This window comes from Staurois parvus, unplaced genomic scaffold (genome assembly GCF_062004578.1).
Source record: "Staurois parvus isolate SC_StPar_1 unplaced genomic scaffold, SC_StPar_1.0 ptg000365l, whole genome shotgun sequence".
In the NCBI taxonomy this organism is placed as follows: domain Eukaryota; kingdom Metazoa; phylum Chordata; class Amphibia; order Anura; family Ranidae; genus Staurois; species Staurois parvus.
In genome coordinates this window covers 6,325,469-6,346,854 of record NW_028318161.1, presented here as the reverse complement: position 1 = coordinate 6,346,854, position 21,386 = coordinate 6,325,469, and the positions used below count along the sequence as shown (strand labels likewise).

General features: G+C 41.2%; 1 protein-coding gene across 9 annotated transcripts in view; it reads left to right on the top strand.

Annotated features, from left to right (window-relative positions):
• DAB2IP (DAB2 interacting protein) overlaps positions 1 to 21,386 on the top strand; it is a 597,823-nt gene that overhangs the window by 464,837 nt on the left and 111,600 nt on the right. For all 9 annotated transcript variants that reach the window (XM_089685241.1, XM_089685244.1, XM_089685243.1 and 6 more), the window contains 2 exons: positions 2,097 to 2,195; positions 2,646 to 3,200. In XM_089685241.1, the coding sequence (XP_089541367.1) occupies positions 2,097 to 2,195; positions 2,646 to 3,200 (654 nt within the window). The remainder of the gene's footprint in view (positions 1 to 2,096; positions 2,196 to 2,645; positions 3,201 to 21,386) is intronic.

The window sequence follows — 21,386 nt, the reverse complement described above, 5'->3', positions numbered from 1 at the left end:
TTTGGACTCTTCCCCCCTTTTTGGGTACCTGGACGCTACCTTCCTACCCTGGTTGAGTGTCTCTCCCATTTCAATAAAACTTTGTGTGTTTATCATCCTCCGTGTGCGTTCTGTCCTGCCTACGCTTCTGCCACAGGCATATACAATTTCCAGGAAAACGACGTCTGATTAGCGAAAGCATGGTCGACATTGTCAGCTGACCGAAAGAGATAAATTGTGGACTGACGATTAATGACAGACTGAAACATAGTCTGATGACCAAGCTTCACACTGTTCCCAACTACTGGATATGTTTACATGTGACAAACACTGTCCCCAGCTTACGGCCAGGACTGTCTTGCGCCAACGGTAAAGCATGGTGGCGGTGCAATCATGGTTTGGGCAGCCATATCTTGGTATTCTGCAGGCCCCATCATCACCTTGAAAGGTCACTGCCAGTGACTATGTACACATTTTGGCTGACCATGTGCACCCTATGGTGCAGACATTGTTTTCTGAAGACAGCTCCATTTACCAAATTGATAATGCTCTAATTCACACAGTGTTGTCAAATCGTGGTTTGATGAGCATGCAGACAAAGTCTTGCACCTTCCTTGAGCACCACAGAAGTCAATATCATAGAGCCGCTATGGTCAGTTTTGGAGAACAAGATTCAAGCTCCTTTTCATCTCTGCAAGAACTGGAATGATTTCAAGAGTGGTATCAGATTCCATTATCCATCATCCAAGACTTATATTTGTCAGTTCCCAGGAGAATTCAGGCCATCTTGGATACCAAAGGTGGTCTAACACCATGAACATCCTGGTGTTACCTGATCATTATATCCTTCTATATCTATACATTGCTAGGAATCTCCACATCTCAATGTTCTTTTTATTATCTTGTTTTAAAATCCAAAAACACAGCACAAAGCCCTTCCCTATCTCCCTGTATTGTTCCCCCTTCATTTAAATTATTTTCTGATGTGATAACCTCTTGAAAAGTTGTTTGTTGAATTTTGTTTACCCACAAGTTATTGAAGCTGAAATAAGTACTTCAACATGATGATGGGTTGGCTCTGGTGATATGGTTGGCATACCAGTCTCACTGCAAAGCGACTAGTTATATTCAGCTGGAATAGTTCTGCAGGTGGACAGAGCTGCTTTCTGTCTCTTTGCTGTTGACTGCAGCATTTCCTCTTCCACTGTGGTTTGTAGGAATCCTGCACTGTAATCTAGCAGAAGGAGAGATGAAGCGAGAAGTTTCCAGGTCACCAGTTATGTGACGGTTCCTCAAATAAACCAGATACAATCCGACAGCCGCAGCTACAGGCGGAGAGATGAGTGTCACTTGCTTTATCATAGAAATGTCTTTCTATCACTTGCAAGGTCAGAACAGACAGACATCTGGGTAGAAGCAGAGCTGGATACCCCACATAGTGATATATTGAACCTCTCGTTCTTTAGAATATATATCCGATAATTGCCAGAAAGTGCTGAAACTCACAGCAACCAATTTGGATTTAGCTTTCATGATCTAACTCAGGTAAAGCTTGATCTAAATAGTGTTTATTTGTTCCTAATGATTACTGTTTAAATGAGACATCAGTGTATGTATATATATAATGTTGATATCATGTATGTACAGTGCAAGCTGTTGTTTTATGATTTTATAGTATTATTTTCATCTATACTGACCATATGATATGACCCCAGTGAAACCTGCAAAAACAACATCTCCCTCTATGTGAAAAATACACCATTTCCAGGGTGTATTCCTCTTAACAGGCAAATATGATAACATTTAAAGAATCGGGAGAAATATCTGACTACTCCTTCTCTGCATATCATAACTGAGCAAGTCCAAACCAAGATAAAAAAGCTAAGCTTCCATGATCTGATTAGTTTCACTGACTTCCCTCTATGTGCTGCCAGTCAGTAAGATGAAGAGATAAGCTGAACACAGGCACACCATTTGTGAGGGTGTTAGGTCCTGCTCTCATATTGTTGTAGGGAAGGGAAATGATAATTGTTGTTCAGTAGAAGGATTAGTGTTTGGTTTCAGGTGGAAATGTACATTCTTTTTTTTGTTAAGTAACATGTTTCTTTTTCTTGTAGGTTACAGCATCCTCTGGAAGTAAATGTTTCTCCTGTCGTTCAGCAGCTGAACGTGACAAATGGATGGAAAACCTGCGTCGTGCTGTTCACCCCAATAAGGTAATGTGTGGCTGAATATCTTTATTGCCCTCCCCCACTCCCACCCTCAGAAAAGTCATGTGACAACTTAACTATTGTCCATAAATAGGACAAACTTTGGCAGCCATAATGGACAGGACAGTCATCTGACAACTCAGCACCATGTGTTCAGTAATAAGATTATGGGTAAAATAAAGAGGTAGTGACCCTAATGGCTTAGCTATATCCCCCCACAGAACAGTCATATGACCACACAACACTGTGTCTCCAGTCGCAGGATTATATGGAAGACTAAAAAGGCGGCAGCCATACCATTTAATGACTACAGAGCCCTGACCCTATATGTTAATTATACTGTATATACACCTTAGTTGCCTATGTACATTATATCCTTTTGAACCATTCACAGCATCTGTAGAGTCACTAGAGTGTCTCCCACAAGAACTGAGACTTGTTATTGTGTGTTTGTAGGACAATACCCGCCGAGTGGAGAATATGCTTAAATTGTGGATTATTGAAGCCAAGGACCTTCCAGCCAAAAAGAAATACCTATGTGAGCTGTTTTTGGATGATGTCCTTTATGCACGAACTACCTGCAAATTGAAAACGGACAATGTCTTCTGGGGGGAGCATTTTGAGTTCAACAATCTGCCAGCACTGAAGAGCATAACGGTGCATTTATACAAGGAAACAGACAAGAAGAAGAAGAAGGATAAGAACAATTACATGGGACTGGTCAATATCCCTATCGCTGCAGTGACGGGGCGCCAGTTTGTGGAGAAATGGTACCCCGTGGTGTCCACAAATACCAGTAAAGGCAAATCGGCTGGCCCCATGATTCGTATCAAGAGCCGCTACCAGAGCATCAACATCCTCCCCATGGAGATGTACAAAGAGTTTGCTGAGTACATCACTAATAACTACATGGGTTTGTGCTCCACCCTGGAGGGCGTCCTCAGTGTCAAGAACAAGGAGGAAATGGCGTCTGCATTGGTCCATATACTGCAGAGCACTGGGAAGGCCAAGGTGAGATTGATGCTGCCTAAAGGTTCTGCTTGTCTTTTTCCTTATATATCCAACACTGGGTATTTTCCATGCCCTTATACACTCACCAGCCACTTTATTAGGTACACCTTGCTAGTACTGGGTTGGACCCCCTTTTGCCTTCAGAACTGCCTTAATTCTTTGTGGCATAGATTCAACAAAGTGTTGGAAACATTCCTCAGAAATTTTGATCCATGTTGACATGAGGTATTGTTGCCTTTTTTATCATCTCGAACCAGTCTGCCCATGCTCTTCTGACATCAACAAGGCATTTTTCGTCCACACAACTGCTGCTCACTGGATATTTTCTCTTTTTCGGACCATTCTCCGTAAACCCTAAAGATGACTGTGCGTGAAAAATCCCGATAGATCAGCAATTTTTAAAATACTCAGACCAGCCCATCTGGCACTAACAACCATGCCACGTTCAAAGTCACTAAAATCCCCTTTCTTCCCTATTCTGATGTTTGGTGTGAACTTCATCAAGTTGTCTTCACCGCGCCTAGATACCTAAATGCATTGAGTTGCTGCCATGTTTTTGGCTGATTAGCAATTTGTGTTACCAAGAAATTGAACAGGTGGACCTAATAAAGTGGCTGGTGAGTGTACAGTCTTATACAGTCATGTCAAAAACTAAGTAGAGCCCATGGAAATTGGTGGCTTTATCAACATATTTGAACAAAATCACAATAGATGTAATAAATGTACTGTGGAAAGATAAGTACACCCTTGCATCAATAGCTGGTATTTTCTCTGCACTAGAAATAATTTCTTGTTGGCATTTTGAATAACTGCCCACCAATGTCTGACACTAACTCAGTGAAATGTTTGACCACTCCTTCATGCAAAATTCCTTCAGTTGCAAGATATTTGCATATTTCCTTAAATGAACTCGATGTTTTCAAAATCTCCTTACAAACTTCCAGTGGTAATGGCGTTGACTTAAAAGAGAAGTGTGATATTTTGTTTTTGCCCAATCATACTTACCTCGGTGGATGCAGCATCGGTCCCCCGTCGGCTCTAAGGCTGAGAACTCAGCAATCACATGATCACTGTGTTCTCACAGCCGCTCTGAGCAGAGAGCGGGACTGTCAGTCACTGCTGTCTGCTCTGTCCCCCCTCCATGCGCTCACTGGAGCGGTGGGCTGTGAAGGGGGAGGGAGCGGCTGACTCAGGCTCTCAGCAGATCGGTGAGAGGCTGAGCCTGGTGAAACTCCAGACTCTGAGGTGGAACTTTCCCCAGCCTGGACCAGCTGAGTGTAGTCAGCTGACATTGGGCTTCAGCCCACTGTCAACTGAAAACTGGTCACGGCAGTGCAGAACAAACTGCACTCCTGTGATCCACAGGAGAAGTACAGCCAAAGAGATTTGACTGTACATCTCATTTAAGCCTGCCATGCATGAATTGAAATTTGACCGGTTTAGTAGGGACTGGTTGAATTTCAATCCATGTATGGGCTAGGTGGTCGACCTATGTACAACCAGCTTGTCAGGTTTTTCCCAAATGATCAGTGCCACCTGATCATTGTATTCTGCTGGCAGGAAAGGCTCCCCGCCAGCAGAATACAAAAACTCAGTGGGAATTGGCTTTTTTTTTTTTCATTCAACCCACTGGTTGAACCAAAAAAATGAGTCATGTATGGCCTGCTTAAGACATAGCCCTTTGTGAGCCATTCCTTGGATTTGCTAGTGTGCCTCAGATCATTGATTCGAAATACTCATTTCCAATTCAACTTCAACCTTTGAACTGGTGGCCTCACATTCTCATCAAAGTGACCTAAAGCAGCAAAGCAACCTCAATTATTTCCACCGCCATGCTTCACACTTGTTACGAGGTTCTTCTCCTGAAATACTGTCTTTGGATTGCAGCAAACATGTCTTCTTTTACTGTGACCAAATAACTCTACCTTTTGGCAGTCTTCATTACATTATACCAAAAGGCCTAGCCTTTTCCTATATGTTCAATGGCAAACTGTAATTTAGCTCTTATGTTCTTTTTTGGACAGCAAAGTATTTTTCTTAACACACCTCTCATGCAGGCTGAGCTGGTGCAGCCACTTTGCGATTGTAGATGCATGCACATTGACCCCATCTGTTGGAGGAGTTACCTAAACACAGCACAATGAAAGTTTGGGATTCTTTGAGACTTCTTTTAGTATCAAACAGTCAGCTTTTGGGTTGAGTTTGCTGGGCAAATTATGATTCTGTACTAATTAGCAGGTTTTTTTTATCTACAGCCCTTGTAGATTATTTTCCTTACAGTGGAAGACTGATTGCAAATCATGTGGCAATCTTTTTACGTAAGTCCTTTGCCAGATCCATAGGCATACACAGCTTTCTTTTCGAGGGCCTATTGATCTTGGAATGATGACACCACATGTCAGTAGCAAAAAGAAAACCAGACCCTAGATCCCTGCTGCACTTGCCTTATTGGATGATACAGTTTCACAGTCTAGGCAGTCCGGTTCAGCGATCCTGGGGTTTGAAAACCATGCTGTTCTTCCTCTTCTTTCCCAGAACGTGCCCTCGTTGACCAATCAGAACCAATATGACCTGTTCCTAGGGAAAAAAGAGGAAGAGTGAAACCTGTATCACCCATGCAGGTAGGTGCAGTTGGAAACGGGGTGGGGAGGGTGTAGGATGTTAGTTCACCTTTTTATCTTGTCTGAAAAGGTGAACATATATTTTAAATAAGATTTATTCTGCCAGCATACTCCATAAGGAGGTTCTAATCATTAACATCTAGTTTGGAACACTAGATTCTAATTTTATTTATTTGATGTGGTGGTAAATGTGGAGGCGTACTTATTGTTTCCATTTACAAATCTGCATTTTTATTTTCATTTAGATCGTAAAAACAATCCATGACAATTGTATGTATCATTTGTTCAAGTATGTCACCTTTATCTAATCTGTTGGCACTATATAAATCAAGATCTAATGTGTACCTTTTTAGATATGTGCAAAACGTCAACAGTTTCATTAGTGTGTGCTTCCTTTTTCACATGACTATATCATCACTCTGGGTTTTTCTCATGTCCTTTTATATCACACAGGATATTTTTATGTTCTTATATACTCTTTGCTGAACATTTCCCATGGATTTTTCCCAAGAATTTGCATATTTGCTGTATCTTTATATATCCCACACTGGTTATTTCCCATGCTCAAATACATCCACTGCAGGAAGCACTACTGTCTGATGTTTGTATAACCAGTATCAGATCTATGGGCCTTTTCACACTGTTGAGCCATCCCAAAATACTGCACCAGTCGTCATTGCTAGGACTTGTAGTACCCCTGTAACAGGATGGAAATCAGGTTCTCCTTGTAGATGCTAATTCCTAGAGCATTCATTGTGACATTTTCCTTCCACTTTGTGTTTTACCAAACCAAGTGTCACCTCTCTTATTTTGTAAATGAAAAGTTTGTACCAGGAGATTAGGGCTTGGTGCAAACTCCTAGTTAGCAGAATCAATATTTCCTGAAAGTTGATAGATTGGCACATTAACCCTGATATAACCACAAGCATAATTTATATTTTCTGTTTGGGGCAGAGCGGGTCTAGCTCCGTTTATTTTTGGAAATTAGTAAATCTTCTTCTTTATCAGTTCATAATATTATATCTTATGAACACATACAGTGGATATGAAAAGTCTACACACCCCTGTTAAAATGTCAGGTTTCTGTGATGTAAAAAATTAGACAAAGATAAATAATTTCAGAACTTTTTCCACCTTTAATGTGACCTATAAACTGTACAACTCAATTGAAAACAAAACTGAAATCTTTTAGGGGGGGAAGTAAACATAAAAAACTAAAACAATGTGGTTGCATATTAAGTGTGCACACCCTCTTATAAAATGGGGATGTAGCTGTGTTCAGAATTAAGCAGTCGCATTCAAAATCATGTTAAATAGGTCAGTACACAACTGTCATCATTTAAAGTGCCTCTGATTAACCCCAAATAAAGTTCAGCTGTTCTGGTAGGTCTTTCCTGACATTTTCTTAGTCACATTCTACGGCAAAAGCCATGGTCCGCAGAGAGCTTCCAAAGCATCAGAGGGATCTCATTGTTAAAAGGTATCAGTCAGGAAAAGGCTACAAAAGAATTTCCAAGGTATTAGATATACCATGGAACACAGTCATCAAGTGGAGAAAAATCTCCCATATTCTTCATCATATGTCTGGACTATGGGGTAGAGTGGCAAGACTGAAGCCTTTTCTTAGGAAGAAAAACATCTAAGTCCAGCTAAATATTTCAAAAACACATCTGAAGTCTCCCAAAAGCATGGGGGAAAATGGTCTGATGAAACCAAGGTTGAACATTTTGGCCATAATTCCAAAAGATATGTTTGGTGCAAAAACAACACTGCACATCACCAAAAGAACACCATACCCACAGTGAAGCATGGTGGCGGCAGCAACATGCTTTGAAGCGGTTTTTCTTCAGCTGGAACTGGGGCCTTAGTCAAGGTAGAGGGAATTATAAACAGTTACAAATACCAGTCAATATTGGCACAAAACCTTCAGGCTTCTGCTAGAAAGCTGAACATGAAGAGAAACCTCATCTTTCAGCATGACAACAACTCAAAGCATACATCCAAATCAACAAAGGAATGGCTTCACCAGAAGAAGAATAAAGTTTTGGAATGGCCCAGCCAGAGCCCAGACCTGAATCTGATTGAAAATCTGTGGGGTGATCTGAAGAGGGCTGTGCACAGGAGGTGCCCTCACAATCTGACAGATTTGGAGTGTTTTTGCAAGGAAGAGTGGGCAAATATTGCCAATGTCAAGATGTGCCATGCTGATAGACTCATACACAAAAAGACTGAGTGCTGTAATAAAATAAAAGTTGCTTCAACAAAATATTAGTTTAAGGTTGTGCACACTTATGCAACCGTATTATTTTAGTTTTTTATTTTTACTTCCCTCCACCTAAAACATTTCAGTTTGTTGTTCAACTGAGTTGTGCAGTTTATAGGCTACATTAAAGGTGGAAAAAGTTCTGAAATGATTTATCTTTGTCTCATTTTTTTTACATTACAAAACCTGACATTTTAACGGGGGTGTGCAGACTTTTTATATCCACTGTAGCTTTAAAATCATAATTTATACAGGCATTGAGGGTGTGGGGTTTTGTTCAGGCTATAAAAGCACCTCTTTGTAAGCCTATGTGTCCATGCACACATAGGCAGGCTTTTTAGTAGAGGAGCATTTACAGGCAGAAAAGAAAACACCAAAAGTGTGTTCTTGAGAGGAGCTGAAGAGTAGAAAAAACGCTATACTTTCCTAAACATGCATAGACGCCTAAAACGTATACATACAGCATTTACCCTGAAATGCTGTATGCACATAAAGTTGTGTTCAATTTGTAGCTTTCAGTGCGTTTTCTAAGTCACATTTTCTTGATAGTAGCTCTGGCTTTCAGAGGGGCTTTTACAGATAACCAGCAAACACAAATGCTCCTGCGCTTGGGGATGGACTCGATGCAGGCTACAACCACATTAAGAATGTCCTGGAACATGCACACCTTGATGCCCTCAAATAGATCGGGGGAATCCAAATATACTGAATGAGGAAAGAACAAAGAGAGGGCGCACAGGCCTAGTGCATTAGCATAAAAAATGTTTAATAAAAAATAAAGTAGGTGTTGTATAGTCACAAACGACAATAAAGTCAAGGCACATCATAAAGAACAGCTGGGTCAACACCGCGCTGAGTAACAGTCCGCAATAGGGAGTGTAGACATCCAATAGGCTGACGCATTTCGAGGACTTGCCTCTTCCTCAGAGTGGCTCTGAGGAAGAGTCAAGTCCTCGAAACGCGTCAGCCTATTGGATGTCTACACTCCCTATTGCGGAATGTTACTCAGCGCGGTGTTGACCCAGCTGTTGTTTATGATGTGCCTTGATTATATTGTCGTTTGTGAGTACACACCTACTTTATTTTTTATGAAACATTTTTTATGGTAATGCGCTAGGCCTGTGCGCCCTCTGTTTGTTCTTTCCTCATTCGGGCTTTTACAGATGCCCTGTGTGCATAAGGCCTTAGAATATCGTGAATATATATTAATGGATTGCTTTGATCTGAGATTTTTTAGTGTCATTTATGTATCTGGGTGTATATTAAATCATCAGGTTGTGTTGTTGTAGTGTGTCGTGTCACAGATTGGATTAACAAATCATGTGCTATACCATATCCGTATAATGTGCTCGGTAGCATGCACTACCCAGAATTCTACTTGGCAAGGGTTAACAATATGCAGATATCTCCACTATCTCAGGTTTGTCCCTGGAAAGGGTAGGGAGCTGTGGCAGCGGATTGGGGCTCAGTGTGCGAAATTTCCACTACAAAATGAGCACTGTTTTTTAGTACTGTTATATGCAATCCTTTGTCTGGCCATATTATATTGATTCTATCATTTACTTCTGACAACTAGTGGGGCTGGTGCAGAACAATGACTAAATTATTCTAATGAGTAATAACTATAAATACAGCTGTAGCGCTACTCCTGTTAGGGCTGCAGGAATACTGTCCAGGTCCTCAAAAAGACTTTGCGCCACAGTCAGGCACATAGGCTCATTCACTTGTTTTTTCATTAATCAGTGTATGTGTGTTGTTTTTATTTTTGAATAATTGGAATAGAGATGAGGGAGATGGGTGGGATACCAGAAAAAAAGTTCACCGAGGACTTTGTCTAATCTTCAGGGCAAGCTATATCCGAGTCCGTGCTTGAATCAAACAGTGGACTTCAGCTTAAGGCTGTAGCAACAAGTAGTAGCAGTAACAGCAGTAACTTCTTTAGGGCCCCAGACCAGTATCCCTTTAAGTAATAGTGAAAAGATGGACAAAGCTCTTTGGAACACCAGCTGGTATTCCCTTTGCTAGACCCACTTTTGACTTCCTAGCACCAGAGGGGGTTAAACAGCACACAGTCTCTAAGATCCTTAGGGATGTCTGTACTCACTAGGCCTATAAGCAACAGGACGCCTTTCTCCGTGATACTGGACCAGATCTTCAGGAGACAGCCCCTCAGTCAGCATAGCAGAACCTGGGTCTTAGCAATTCAGGCTCTTAGGTAGCCCTCCTGAGGCCTATGGTAGCAGCTGCTGGCAGGGCAGTGTGCCCTTTCACAGGCTTGGGCAATCCTATCCAGGAAAGACCAAGAGCGCCATGTGCTTACTGAATATATACAGTTACTCAGCATGCATTAGAGCCCCTCTCTCTGGGATTGGCTGAGACTTTATCTTTATTCATGCTGTCATCTGCATAACTCCACCCCTATCATCAAGGAACTTCTACAGTTTCCTGGCTACAGAGGAAGCTAGGCAGACTAGCAGGAGCTGAGCACACAGAGCAGATCTAACTAAATGATCACAGCTCGCTCAGTACAGTGAGCTAATTATGCTTTTTTTTTATTCCCTAACATATATTTACAACCACTTTTGACTACAGAATGACTACTAAATTTACCTACAGTGCCTTGAAAAAGTATACATATCCCGTGCAATTTTCCACATTTTGTCATGTTACAACCAAAAAACGTCAATGTATTTTATTGGTTTTATGTGATAGATCAACACAAAGTGGCACATAATTGTGAAGTGGAAGGAAAAGGATAAATGGTTTTCAAAAAATTTTCAAATAAATATCTGAAAAAAAGTGCATTTGTATTCAGCCCCCCTGAGTCAATACTTTGTAGAACCACCTTTCACTGCAATTGCAGCTGCAAGTCTTTTTTGGGGATGTGTCTACCAGCTTTGCACATCTAGAGAGTGACATTTTTGCCCATTCTTCTTTGCAGAATAGCTCAAGCTCTAGGTCTGGACTTTGACTGAGCCATTGTAACACATGAATATGCTTTGATCTAAACCATTCCATTGTAGCTCTGGCTGTATGTTTAGGGTCATTGGCCTGCTGGAAGATGAACCTCCACCCCAGTCTCAAGTTTTTTGCAGACTCCAACAGGTTTTCTTCTAAAATTGTCCTGTATTTTGCTCCATCCATCTTCCCATCAACTATGACCAGCTTCCCTGTCCCTGCTGAAGAAAAGCATCCCCACAACACAATGCTGCCACCACCATGTTTCACGGTGAGGATGGTGTGTTCAGGGTGATGTGCAGTGTTAGTTTTCCGCCAAATGTAGCGTTTTGCTTTTAGGCCAAAAAGTTACATTCTCATCTCATCTGACCAGAGCACCTTCTTCCACATGTTTGCTGTGTCCCCCACATGGCACACAACTAATAGTTGTCCTATGGACAGGTTCTCTCATTTGAGCTGTGGATTTCTGCAGCTGCTCCAGAGTTACCGTGGGCCTCTTGGCTGCTTCTCTGATTAATGCTCGCCTTGCCCGGCCTGTCAGTTTAAGCGGATGACCATGTCTTGGTAGGTTTGCAGTTGTGCCATAGTGTTTCCATTTTCGGATGATGGGTTGAACAGTGCTCCATGTTCAAAGCTTGAGATATTTTTTTTTTAACCTAATCCTGCTTTAAACGTTTCCACAACGTTATCCCTGACCTGTCTGGTGTGTTCCTTGGCCTTCATATGGCTGTTTGTTCACTAATCTTCTCTAACAAACCTCTGAGGGCTTCACAGAACATCAGTATGTATACTGAGATTAAATTACACACAGGTGAACTCCATTTACTAATTAAGTGACTTCTAAAGGCAATTGGTTCCACTAGATTTTAGTTAGGGGTATCAGAGTAAAGGGGTCTGAATACAAATGCACGCCACACTTTTCATATATTTATTTGTAAAAAAATTTGAAAACCATTTATCATTTTCCTTCCACTTCACAATTATTTGCCATTTTGTGTTTGTCTGTCACATAAAATCCCAATAAAATACTTTTACGTTTTTGGTTGTAATATGACAAAATGTGGAAAATTTCAAGGGGTATGAATACTTTTTCAAGGCCCTGTATCAAAAACACAACCAATCCTAGTTATTTATCTAATCCTAGCACCCAACTAGGAGAGTGCTACACTTCATATCCCCCAAGGTAAACTAGCACATATGTAGCACTGTTTTCATTAGCCTTGATAATAGTGGAAGGGTGGATATTGTACCCCTAGAATACTGTTTTACATTGCACACCAGTGAAGTGGGGCCATTTCCCAGCTATGTGCAAGACACACTCTTATCACTTTTTAATGTGTGGAGTATCATGAATACATTTCACTGTCCTTTCCAGGAAGGCTCATAGTCCATGTCACTCTTACCGTGTTTATTAAAAAAAAATCACAGTCTATGTATATAAGATGGACCAAGAAAGGTCAAACTGTGGCCTTCACAGATTATTCACTGATGTCCAGGTACATTAACTAATCAGGATGCACAATTCAGTTTGATATCAGCTCAGGACTCCTGTACATATTTATATTCAAATGAGCCAATTACTGCATGTATTTGATCTTATCCAGCCAACTAGAAAATTACCAACTATATACACATTCACATTCTCAAATCACTACCTCTGTAAGTTATTATAAAGCCAATCTGAAGTACCTGAACTATACACACATTCATATGATCCTACTACTGCTTCCATAGGTTATGTTACAGCCAGTCACAGAGGTCCATATGCATTGATCTAATGCCACTACCACCTCTACAAGTTATGATATAGCCAAGCAGAGAGAGGCCTAAACTATAAACGTAGACATTTGGCTAGCCTCCGTCATGGATTTACCATTTAGCATTTGTGTCAATCACACAACATGGAGCTCTTTTCTGGCGTACATTGGCAAAACAAATTTCCGCTAATGATCAGACATAAACAGGGTCTGTGTGCAAACACGCACATGTTAATTGCCATCGTTCCCGTGTCCTCACCGCCTTCCCACTCCCTGTTCAGAGATTGTTGGCAGCATTGGGATGATCTGTGAATTGTATGATTCACAGAGTGCATTTGCTGGCAGACATTCTGCTTTGCTCATTTTACAGGAATCCACTTTTATTGGACTGGCAGAAGCATGGTATGGCCAGCTAATTCATTCCTGAGATAAGAACCGTAAATGTGCGGGGTGGACAGAAACCGCCATCCTCTTTTCAGTAATTAGAAGTGGAGAGACAATTTATCATCACACGCTATGCACAGAAACAAGATTTATAAATCATTAGCACACACTGAGAGAATCATTTACATCAAGCTGATCATTTTACATGTTTATCTAAAGCAATCTAAAGAAAACCTAAGAACAGTCTATAAAATCCACTGCAGTCAAATTCAGAAAGGTTTTCTTCGTTCTTCTGGGTGGACCTGCTGCCAATTGTTGCATGAAAAACTATCTTCATACGCAGATGTTGAGGCCATGGCTACAGTAGACTCAGGAAGATAGGGCAGTCTTGTATGTGGGGCATGAACCTTGCAAGTGGAATGTTTACATTGTATGCAGGGTGTGCAATGTATGCCTTGTTTGTAGAATATACTCCTTGTATGTGGAATGTACTCCTTATACAGTATGTGGAATATACACCTTGTATGTGGAATGCATGCCTTATATGTGGAATGTACGCCTTGTATGTGGAATGAATGCTTTGTATGTGGAATGTACACCTTGTATGTGGAATGAATGCTTTGTATGTGGAATGTATTCCTTGTATGTGGAATGAATGCTTTGTATGTGGAATGTATTCCTAGCATGTGGAACTTGCGCCATGTATGCAGAATGTACTCCTTGTATGTGGAATATACTCCTTATACAGTATGTGGAATATACACCTTGTATGTGGAATACATGCCTTGTATATGGAATGTACGCCTTGTATGTGGAATGAATGCTTTGTATGTGGAATGTATTCCTAGCATGCGGAACCTGCGCCATGTATGTAGAATGTACTCCTTGTATGTGGAATATACTCCTTATACAGTATGTGGAATATACACCTTGTATGTGGAATACATGCCTTGTATATGGAATGTACACCTTGTATGTGGAATGAATGCCTTGTATGTGGAATGAATGCCTTGTATATGGAATGTACGCCTTGTATGTGGAATGAATGCCTTGTATGTGGAATGAATGCTTTGTATGTGGAATGTATTCCTAGCATGTGGAACTTGTGCCATGTATGCAGAATGTACTCCTTGTATGTGGAATATACTCCTTGTATGCAGAACGTATGCTTTATTTGTGGAATGTACATCTTGTATGTGGAATATATATGCCTTATGCGGGTGCCTGAAGTTGGAAGCACAGAAAAGGCCTCTCTGGTTTTATGACACCAGCCAGATTAAAATGACGTTGTAGATATCCTCAGCCTGATGCAGAATTTTCGTATGTCTGCTTTTCTTTGCTCACTATTAGAAGTCTGAACATTATAAAATCCCCCCTCCTCCTCCCCCTTCTACTGCGCTCTGTTCCCGACCGCTCATGCGTTGACAATGAATGGATGTGATATCCGATAAATGCCTCACCTTTGCCGGTGAATTAATCTGCAGACATCTGTTGGATGAGCTGCTGGCTGGCGAGGAGGTTTGTAGAACTTGTGTCGCATTATTATTTTGTCCTAATTAGCATAATGCTATGTAAAACATGGTTTTAAAGTTCGTTTTCCAAGCATTTCACATACGGAATTCACTTCTTTTTGGAATCCATCACCTAATGTTACTTGTAATGGCTAGAGGATTGCAAATCTGCAGGGCCCCTTTTTCAAGAATAAGGAAAGGCCCAGCAACCATTCACATTGTTAGAGCTGGTCAGTTTTTTCATCGGTGTGCGTTTTTACTCAGTGTTTGTCCAACGTTTAGAATCCGTTAAGAAAAAACTTTGTGTAGAAGAACCCCTAATCCAGAATTAAAGAAGTGAAGGGATGTTCTCTGAGCAACTGCATCTAGGATGGAAAGGGGAAAATCTACCCAGTGGGGACATAGACAACTATATAAATCTGTTAGAGATGTTTACCCTTCACCACTCCATTCAATATAAAAACAAATTGAATTAAACCAAGTGATAATGATCTCCAGCCAACACTGCAGCTGTGCTAAGCAAGAAAGTTCATACAATTTACTGTCATCTGAGTGTTATTTACAGTAATCCACTGCAGACAGATTCAGCAAGTCTTTTACAATGCTTTTGTAAGAGGCAACGACTACTTGTTTCCTGAGTTTTATTTGGAAAGGACGCCTGATGCTTGAATATGTTTATGGGTAAGACAACAGTGAACTTTTAGAAAAAGGGCAGAACTGGAATTTGGGAACACAGTTTCTGCATTTTCAGGATGGCCAGGATTTTGGCAACCATGCTATATGTTAAAGCTAGTAAGACAACAATAGAAGATGATGAAGGATTAAAGTACAACTAAAGGCAAAACTTTTTTTTTTTTCTAGTTTTGGACAGAGTGGAGATGGATATAACACTGGTTTTATTGCAGTCTGTGCCCCCATTAGGGAGATTCACCCTCACTGTTTGTCCTGTTTATCATTATCATTGAAAGTGAAGGTAAAAATCAAAGAAACTTTTGGGTTGTCCCCAGAAAAGTAATAGAGGGGAAATATTTCAGTGGGGTCACTAGTTCTGGTGACCTGGGGGACCCCAAGAGATTCCCTTAATTTGCAGGGATTCTTTCTCATTTCCTCTTTTGGCTATTGGACAGGAAGTGAAGGGAAATCTCCCCAATCGGACACAGATGTCAAAAATATTGACCCTCCCTTACTCTGTCCAAAAAAAAATGTTAAGCTCCAATCAGCGGGAAGGCCATGTTCCCTGCTGCATAAGTGCCAAATATTCACTCTTCAGCCTATTTAAATTCTGGCATCCTTTGGACAGGTGCTGTGAAGTTAGATATTATTTTTATTTTTTTTACCAGAGTACAAAAAAAAGTTAGGAATTTTCAGGAAAATAAGTTAAAATTAATTGTTGGAGAAGTCATGATGTAGCTGATGAGAGATTTTAGCAGATTTGTATCAGACTAGAAAGTTAGTAAATATTTTTGAACTTTAAGACTGTAAGGAGTTTCATACAGTCTCTGACATCCTGCCACCTCCAGCAAACATCTCTGTGTATGTTCTGCACTGTATATGTCTTCTTCCCACTTAGATGACATCCACTTTGCACAGGAGAAACTCTGCAATCCTCTGTGTGCTCGAAATTGCAGGAAACATTCAGGTCTCATTCAGTTCCTCCCACTCTTCATCATATGAGATTTTGCCAGTCGGCTATGTGTGTGTGTGTGTGTGCGTGTGTGCGTGTGTGTGCGTGTGTCTATAGCGAAGTATATACATGTATCACATATACAGTGAAGCAAATAAGTATGTGATCCCCTGCTGATTTTGAATTTTTGCCCACTCACAAAGAAATGATCAGTCTAAAAATCGAATGGTAGGTGTATTGTAACACTGAGAGACAGAATAGCAACAAACAATTCAAAAGAAATTCATGTCTAACAAATTATGCACTGATTTGCATGTTCATGAGGGAAATAAGTATTTGATCCCCTTCACAAAACATGACTTAGTACTTGGTGTCAACTCCCTAGTTTCCTGTAGTTGGCCACCAGGTTTGCACACATTTCAGGTGGGATTTTGGCCCACTCCTCTTGGCAGATTCTCTCCAAGTCCTTAAGGTTTGGTGGCTGACATTTGGCAACTCGAACTTTCAGCTCTCTCTACAGATTTTCAATCGGATTAAGGTCTGGAGACTGGCTAGGCCACTCCAGGACCTTAATGTGCTTCTTCTTGAGCCACTCCTTTGTTGCCTTGGCCGTGTGTTTTGGGTCATTGTTATGCTGGAACACCCATCCATGACCCATTTTCAATGCCCTGGCTGAGTGAAGAAGGTTCTCACCCAAGATTTGATGGTACATTGCCCCTTCCATCATCCATTTGATGCGGTGCAGTTGTCCTGTCCCCTTAGCAGAAAAACACCCCCAAAGCAGAATGTTTCCACCACCATGTTTGACAGTTGGGATGGTGTTCTTGGGGTCATAGGCAGCATTCCTCCTCCTCCAAACACGGGGAGTTGAGTTGATGCCAAAGAGCTTGATTTTGGTCTCATCTGACCACAACACTTTCAGCCAGACCTCCTCTGCATCATTCGGATGTTCAGTGGCAAACTTCAGATGGGCCTGGACATGTGCTTTCTTGAGCAGAGGGACCTTGTGGACACTGCAGGATTTCAATCCTTCTCGGCGTAGTGTGTTACCAATTGTTTTCTTAGTGACTGTGGTCCCAGCTGCCTGGAGATCATTGACAAGATCCTCATATGTAGTTCTAGGATGATTCCTCACTGTTCTCATGATCATTAACACTCCACGAGGTGAGATCTTGCATGGTGCACCAGACCTAGGGAGACTGACAGTTATTTTGTGTTTTTTTCATTTGCAAATGATTGCACCAACTGTTGTCACCTTCTCACCAAGCTGCTTGGCGATAGTTTGGTAGCCCAGTCCAGCCTTGTGTAGGTCTACAATCTTGTCCCTGACATCCTTGGACAGCTTTTTGGTCATGGTGGAGAGTTTGGAAACTGATTGTTTGATTTCTCCTGTGGACAGGTGTCTTTTATACAGGTAACAAAATTAGATTAGCAGCGCTCCCTTTAAGAGACTGCTTCTACTCTCAGCTTGTTACCTGTATGAAAGACACCTGGTAGCCTGAAATCCTGCTGAATGATAGGGGATCAAATACTTATTTCCCTTATGAACATGCAAATCAGTCATCATTTGTTAGACATGCATTTCTTTTGAATTTGTTGTTGCTATTCTGTCTCTCTGTGTTACAATACATCTACCATTCGATTTTTAGACTGATCATTTCTTTGTGAGTGGGCAAACATTCAAAATCAGCAGGGGATCAAATACTTATTTCCTTCACTGTATGTATCATACACATACACAGCGCAATCTCAGACTACAGACTAAAGCTGATGATACACTATTCAGCCTGATTGTACAGAGCTTTTGTGCAACATTCAAGTAGGGAAACAGCTTTCAGAAGTGGCTTCTTGGGCAGTTGTTTTTGCTTTGTGACCAGTTCCCTTTAATAAGACTCTGACACTTGGAGGAGATACTTTAAAGTGTTACTAAACCCACAACAGTAAAATCAGTCTGTATATGCAGCAAAGTATGCTTGTTATACTCGTGAAACCTAAGGGGTTAATCCTCTGAATTGTGTAAAAATGCTGTTTGATCCTTTCTTCTCTGATCTTCCACTTCTTCCGGTGTCCCCCTCTTATCTCCTGATAAGACATACAGTATCGTGTGGAGTCACTCTGCCCATTCTCAGTTTGGTGTGTATTGCTATAGAGGTTTTTATTTTTCTTGGGAGAGTGCTTGTGATCAGCACATGGTCAATCAGCACTATCCAGACGTATCTATCCAGAGGTCAGGAGTTCTGCATCCTCCTAGAGCAGAATGAAACCAGTGCTTAGCTGGACACTGATAGAAGTCACAAGACTGCTATATACAGCTGATGAGAAAAGGTATTTAGCTGTTTATATTTACTAAAATAATTGCACTTCCATGTTCTGTGTACTGTGGGAGACCAGATATAGTGAATGCAGGGTCCTGGGTTTAGTAACACTTTAAGGTGCTAGTCTCAGCAGATAGAAAAGTGTCTCTTCTTCATCCTATTTCATGGTGACACTCCCAGATCTAGAAAGATAAATAAACCAAGCGCTAGGTGTCAGTGAAGGAAGGGATGGCTAGCAGCTGACATAGGAAGTAAACCTCTAAAACTTCAAATAGTAAATCAATGGTAAAAATCTGCCCATATTGTCTTGGCCCTCTGTGGCTCACTCGGGGTTTCAGTAAACATAGACCACTTAACTTCACCAACAGCAATGCTTTATAGCCTTGGTGTCCAACTTGCAGCCTTTTGGCACTTTCTGTGCGTCTTTTGGGGCCCCTGCATAGACTAGTCTGTGTTTCTTTATAACTTGGTTAAACAGTAATTTCCAGCAGTCTCATGTTATGTGTCTTCAGTCTATGATTGTCTCCTGATGCAGGTCCCACTCCTATAGCATGTTCACAATTTCTGAACATCTCCTGAATCATGTCTGTCTTCTCTGACCATTTCTGAATCCTGTCTGCCGTCTCTGACCATAACTGTATCGTGTCCAAAATCTCTGACCATCTCTTGTATCATGTTAGCAGTCTCTGATCATCTTCTGTATTATGTCCACAGTCTCTGATCATCTTATGTACTACATCCATAGTCTGACCATCTCCTGTATTATGTCCACATTTTCTTACTGTCTCTTTTATCTTGCCAATAGTCCTTAACTATATCCTGTTGTCTGTCTACAGTCACGGACAGTGAATGTCAGGGGTTGCACTTGAGGCCCTCCATATTAAGAAAGTTGACCGCCACTGCTCTTTAGTATTAAAACAAGTACTCTATTTTGTCCCATCAGCTATTATACTCAGCAGATACTTATTTCTTGTCCATCATATTCAGTGAGTGTGGCCACCAGTGTGCCAAAAAGGACGTTTTTTATAACATAAAAAAACTTAATTGTAGAGTCATATGACAAGAGGCTGCAGCTGACGCTCATAGAAAATCTGCTAAATCAGTGTTCAGTGGATTGTAAAAAAAAAAAAATTTGATAAAGATGAATTGAGTGGACTTACTGATTTTAGCTACAGTGTTTCCTGAGTAGCATTAGCAGTCCTCTGGTTGGAGTCACTAACATTTATTTCCAGAAACAGGCCAGTAGGTATCATTAGCAATTTGTTTCAGACCTCACTTGAGAATATTACGTGTGATCTCATCAGTGATGGGCACTCTAGAGGTTTCTGCCTGAGAAGATTCCACTGATGATGAATAGAACTTTCTCTGGGCATAATAATGGGAGGTGGATATCATATATCAAGCCTGCCATTGCTGCTTTGCCTGACCGATTGTATGTCATCTGCATGTGTGTTTGTCTGCCTCATCCATCTGCTGGAGGAGACCCTGTGTGAGGCAGGAAAAAGGCTGGCAGCACTGAGTATAAACTACAATCTACCTTGTAAAGGCACCCCCCCCACCTTTATACTCTACCCCCCCCCCCCCATGTTCATTATGCTGAATTCTGCAGTTTCTAGACATTCTAAAGACAGCAATGTCCTCTCAGCTGCTCTGCTACACTCTAGGCTAATCTTTAAGTGATTTAGTAGGCAACACAGAAAAGAACACTTTACTTCCACTTAAGGATCCCCTCCGTAGCCAGAGAATGACAATTTCTCCCCTGATACACCAGTGGGAAGAAAAGAGGCAGGACAGTGATGGTGCGTGTCTCCTCATTATGTATGCACACTTATGAGAGCAGGGCTGGATGTTTTATCACACAGGACGGTCCAATTCTTTACCTGTTCTCTCTTGCACTGGACTGAAGGGTTCCCGAACTCTGAAAAGATGATTCTGCATGATTTAAAGTAAACCTGTTCTGGAACAAGCCTACAGATGGGGAAGACAAAGAACAGTCCAATATTCTTCTCTACATACTCACTCTGGTTCAATATTGCAAAGTACTGAAGCTAGAGGGTCAGAATTACAAACTGGCAACAGCAATTGTGGAAGTAGTACAATGGTGTACTCGGTGTTTGTCTTATGACATGTATAGAAGGACAGCACAGGAATGTGTCCGTATGCGTTACATGTGATATACAGACCACGTGCACTGGGTCTAGTGATATGAAAACGATGGGTGATTACATAATCCTCTACAGCAGAATGTTTATGAAAATGCACCGTTTCTTTTTTCATATGGCGCATACAGCCGGAGAGGAAATCTTACAGTTTGCTACAATTAAAAAGCGAAGTTCAGACAGAACAAGTCTCTGCGGAGGACACTCCACTGTGTATTCTCTGTGATGAAGAACCTGCAGGCAGTTTCCACCACTAGAATCATGTGGGCTCAATAAAATTCCTCTACAGGAGGGTGAGAGTTGCTGGCAGAGCTAATCAGTGTGCACAAAATGTACTGGTGAGCTTGCTTACACATTTGTACATACACAATCTGGGTGCACAGCAGAGCTGCCACAATTCTGCCATGTGAGAGAATCCTGGTTGGCAAGAGAGAAAGAGACTGCCAAGACTGAAACAAGAGTGGAAAGATCTCTGCATGTTCACCATGAATGGCTAGATTGATTATCTATGGCTCCCAAACTAAGATTCTTTCTCCTGGAATTTATTTAAAAAAAAATTAATACAAACTCAGTGGCTGTGAAAGACAGTGCTAG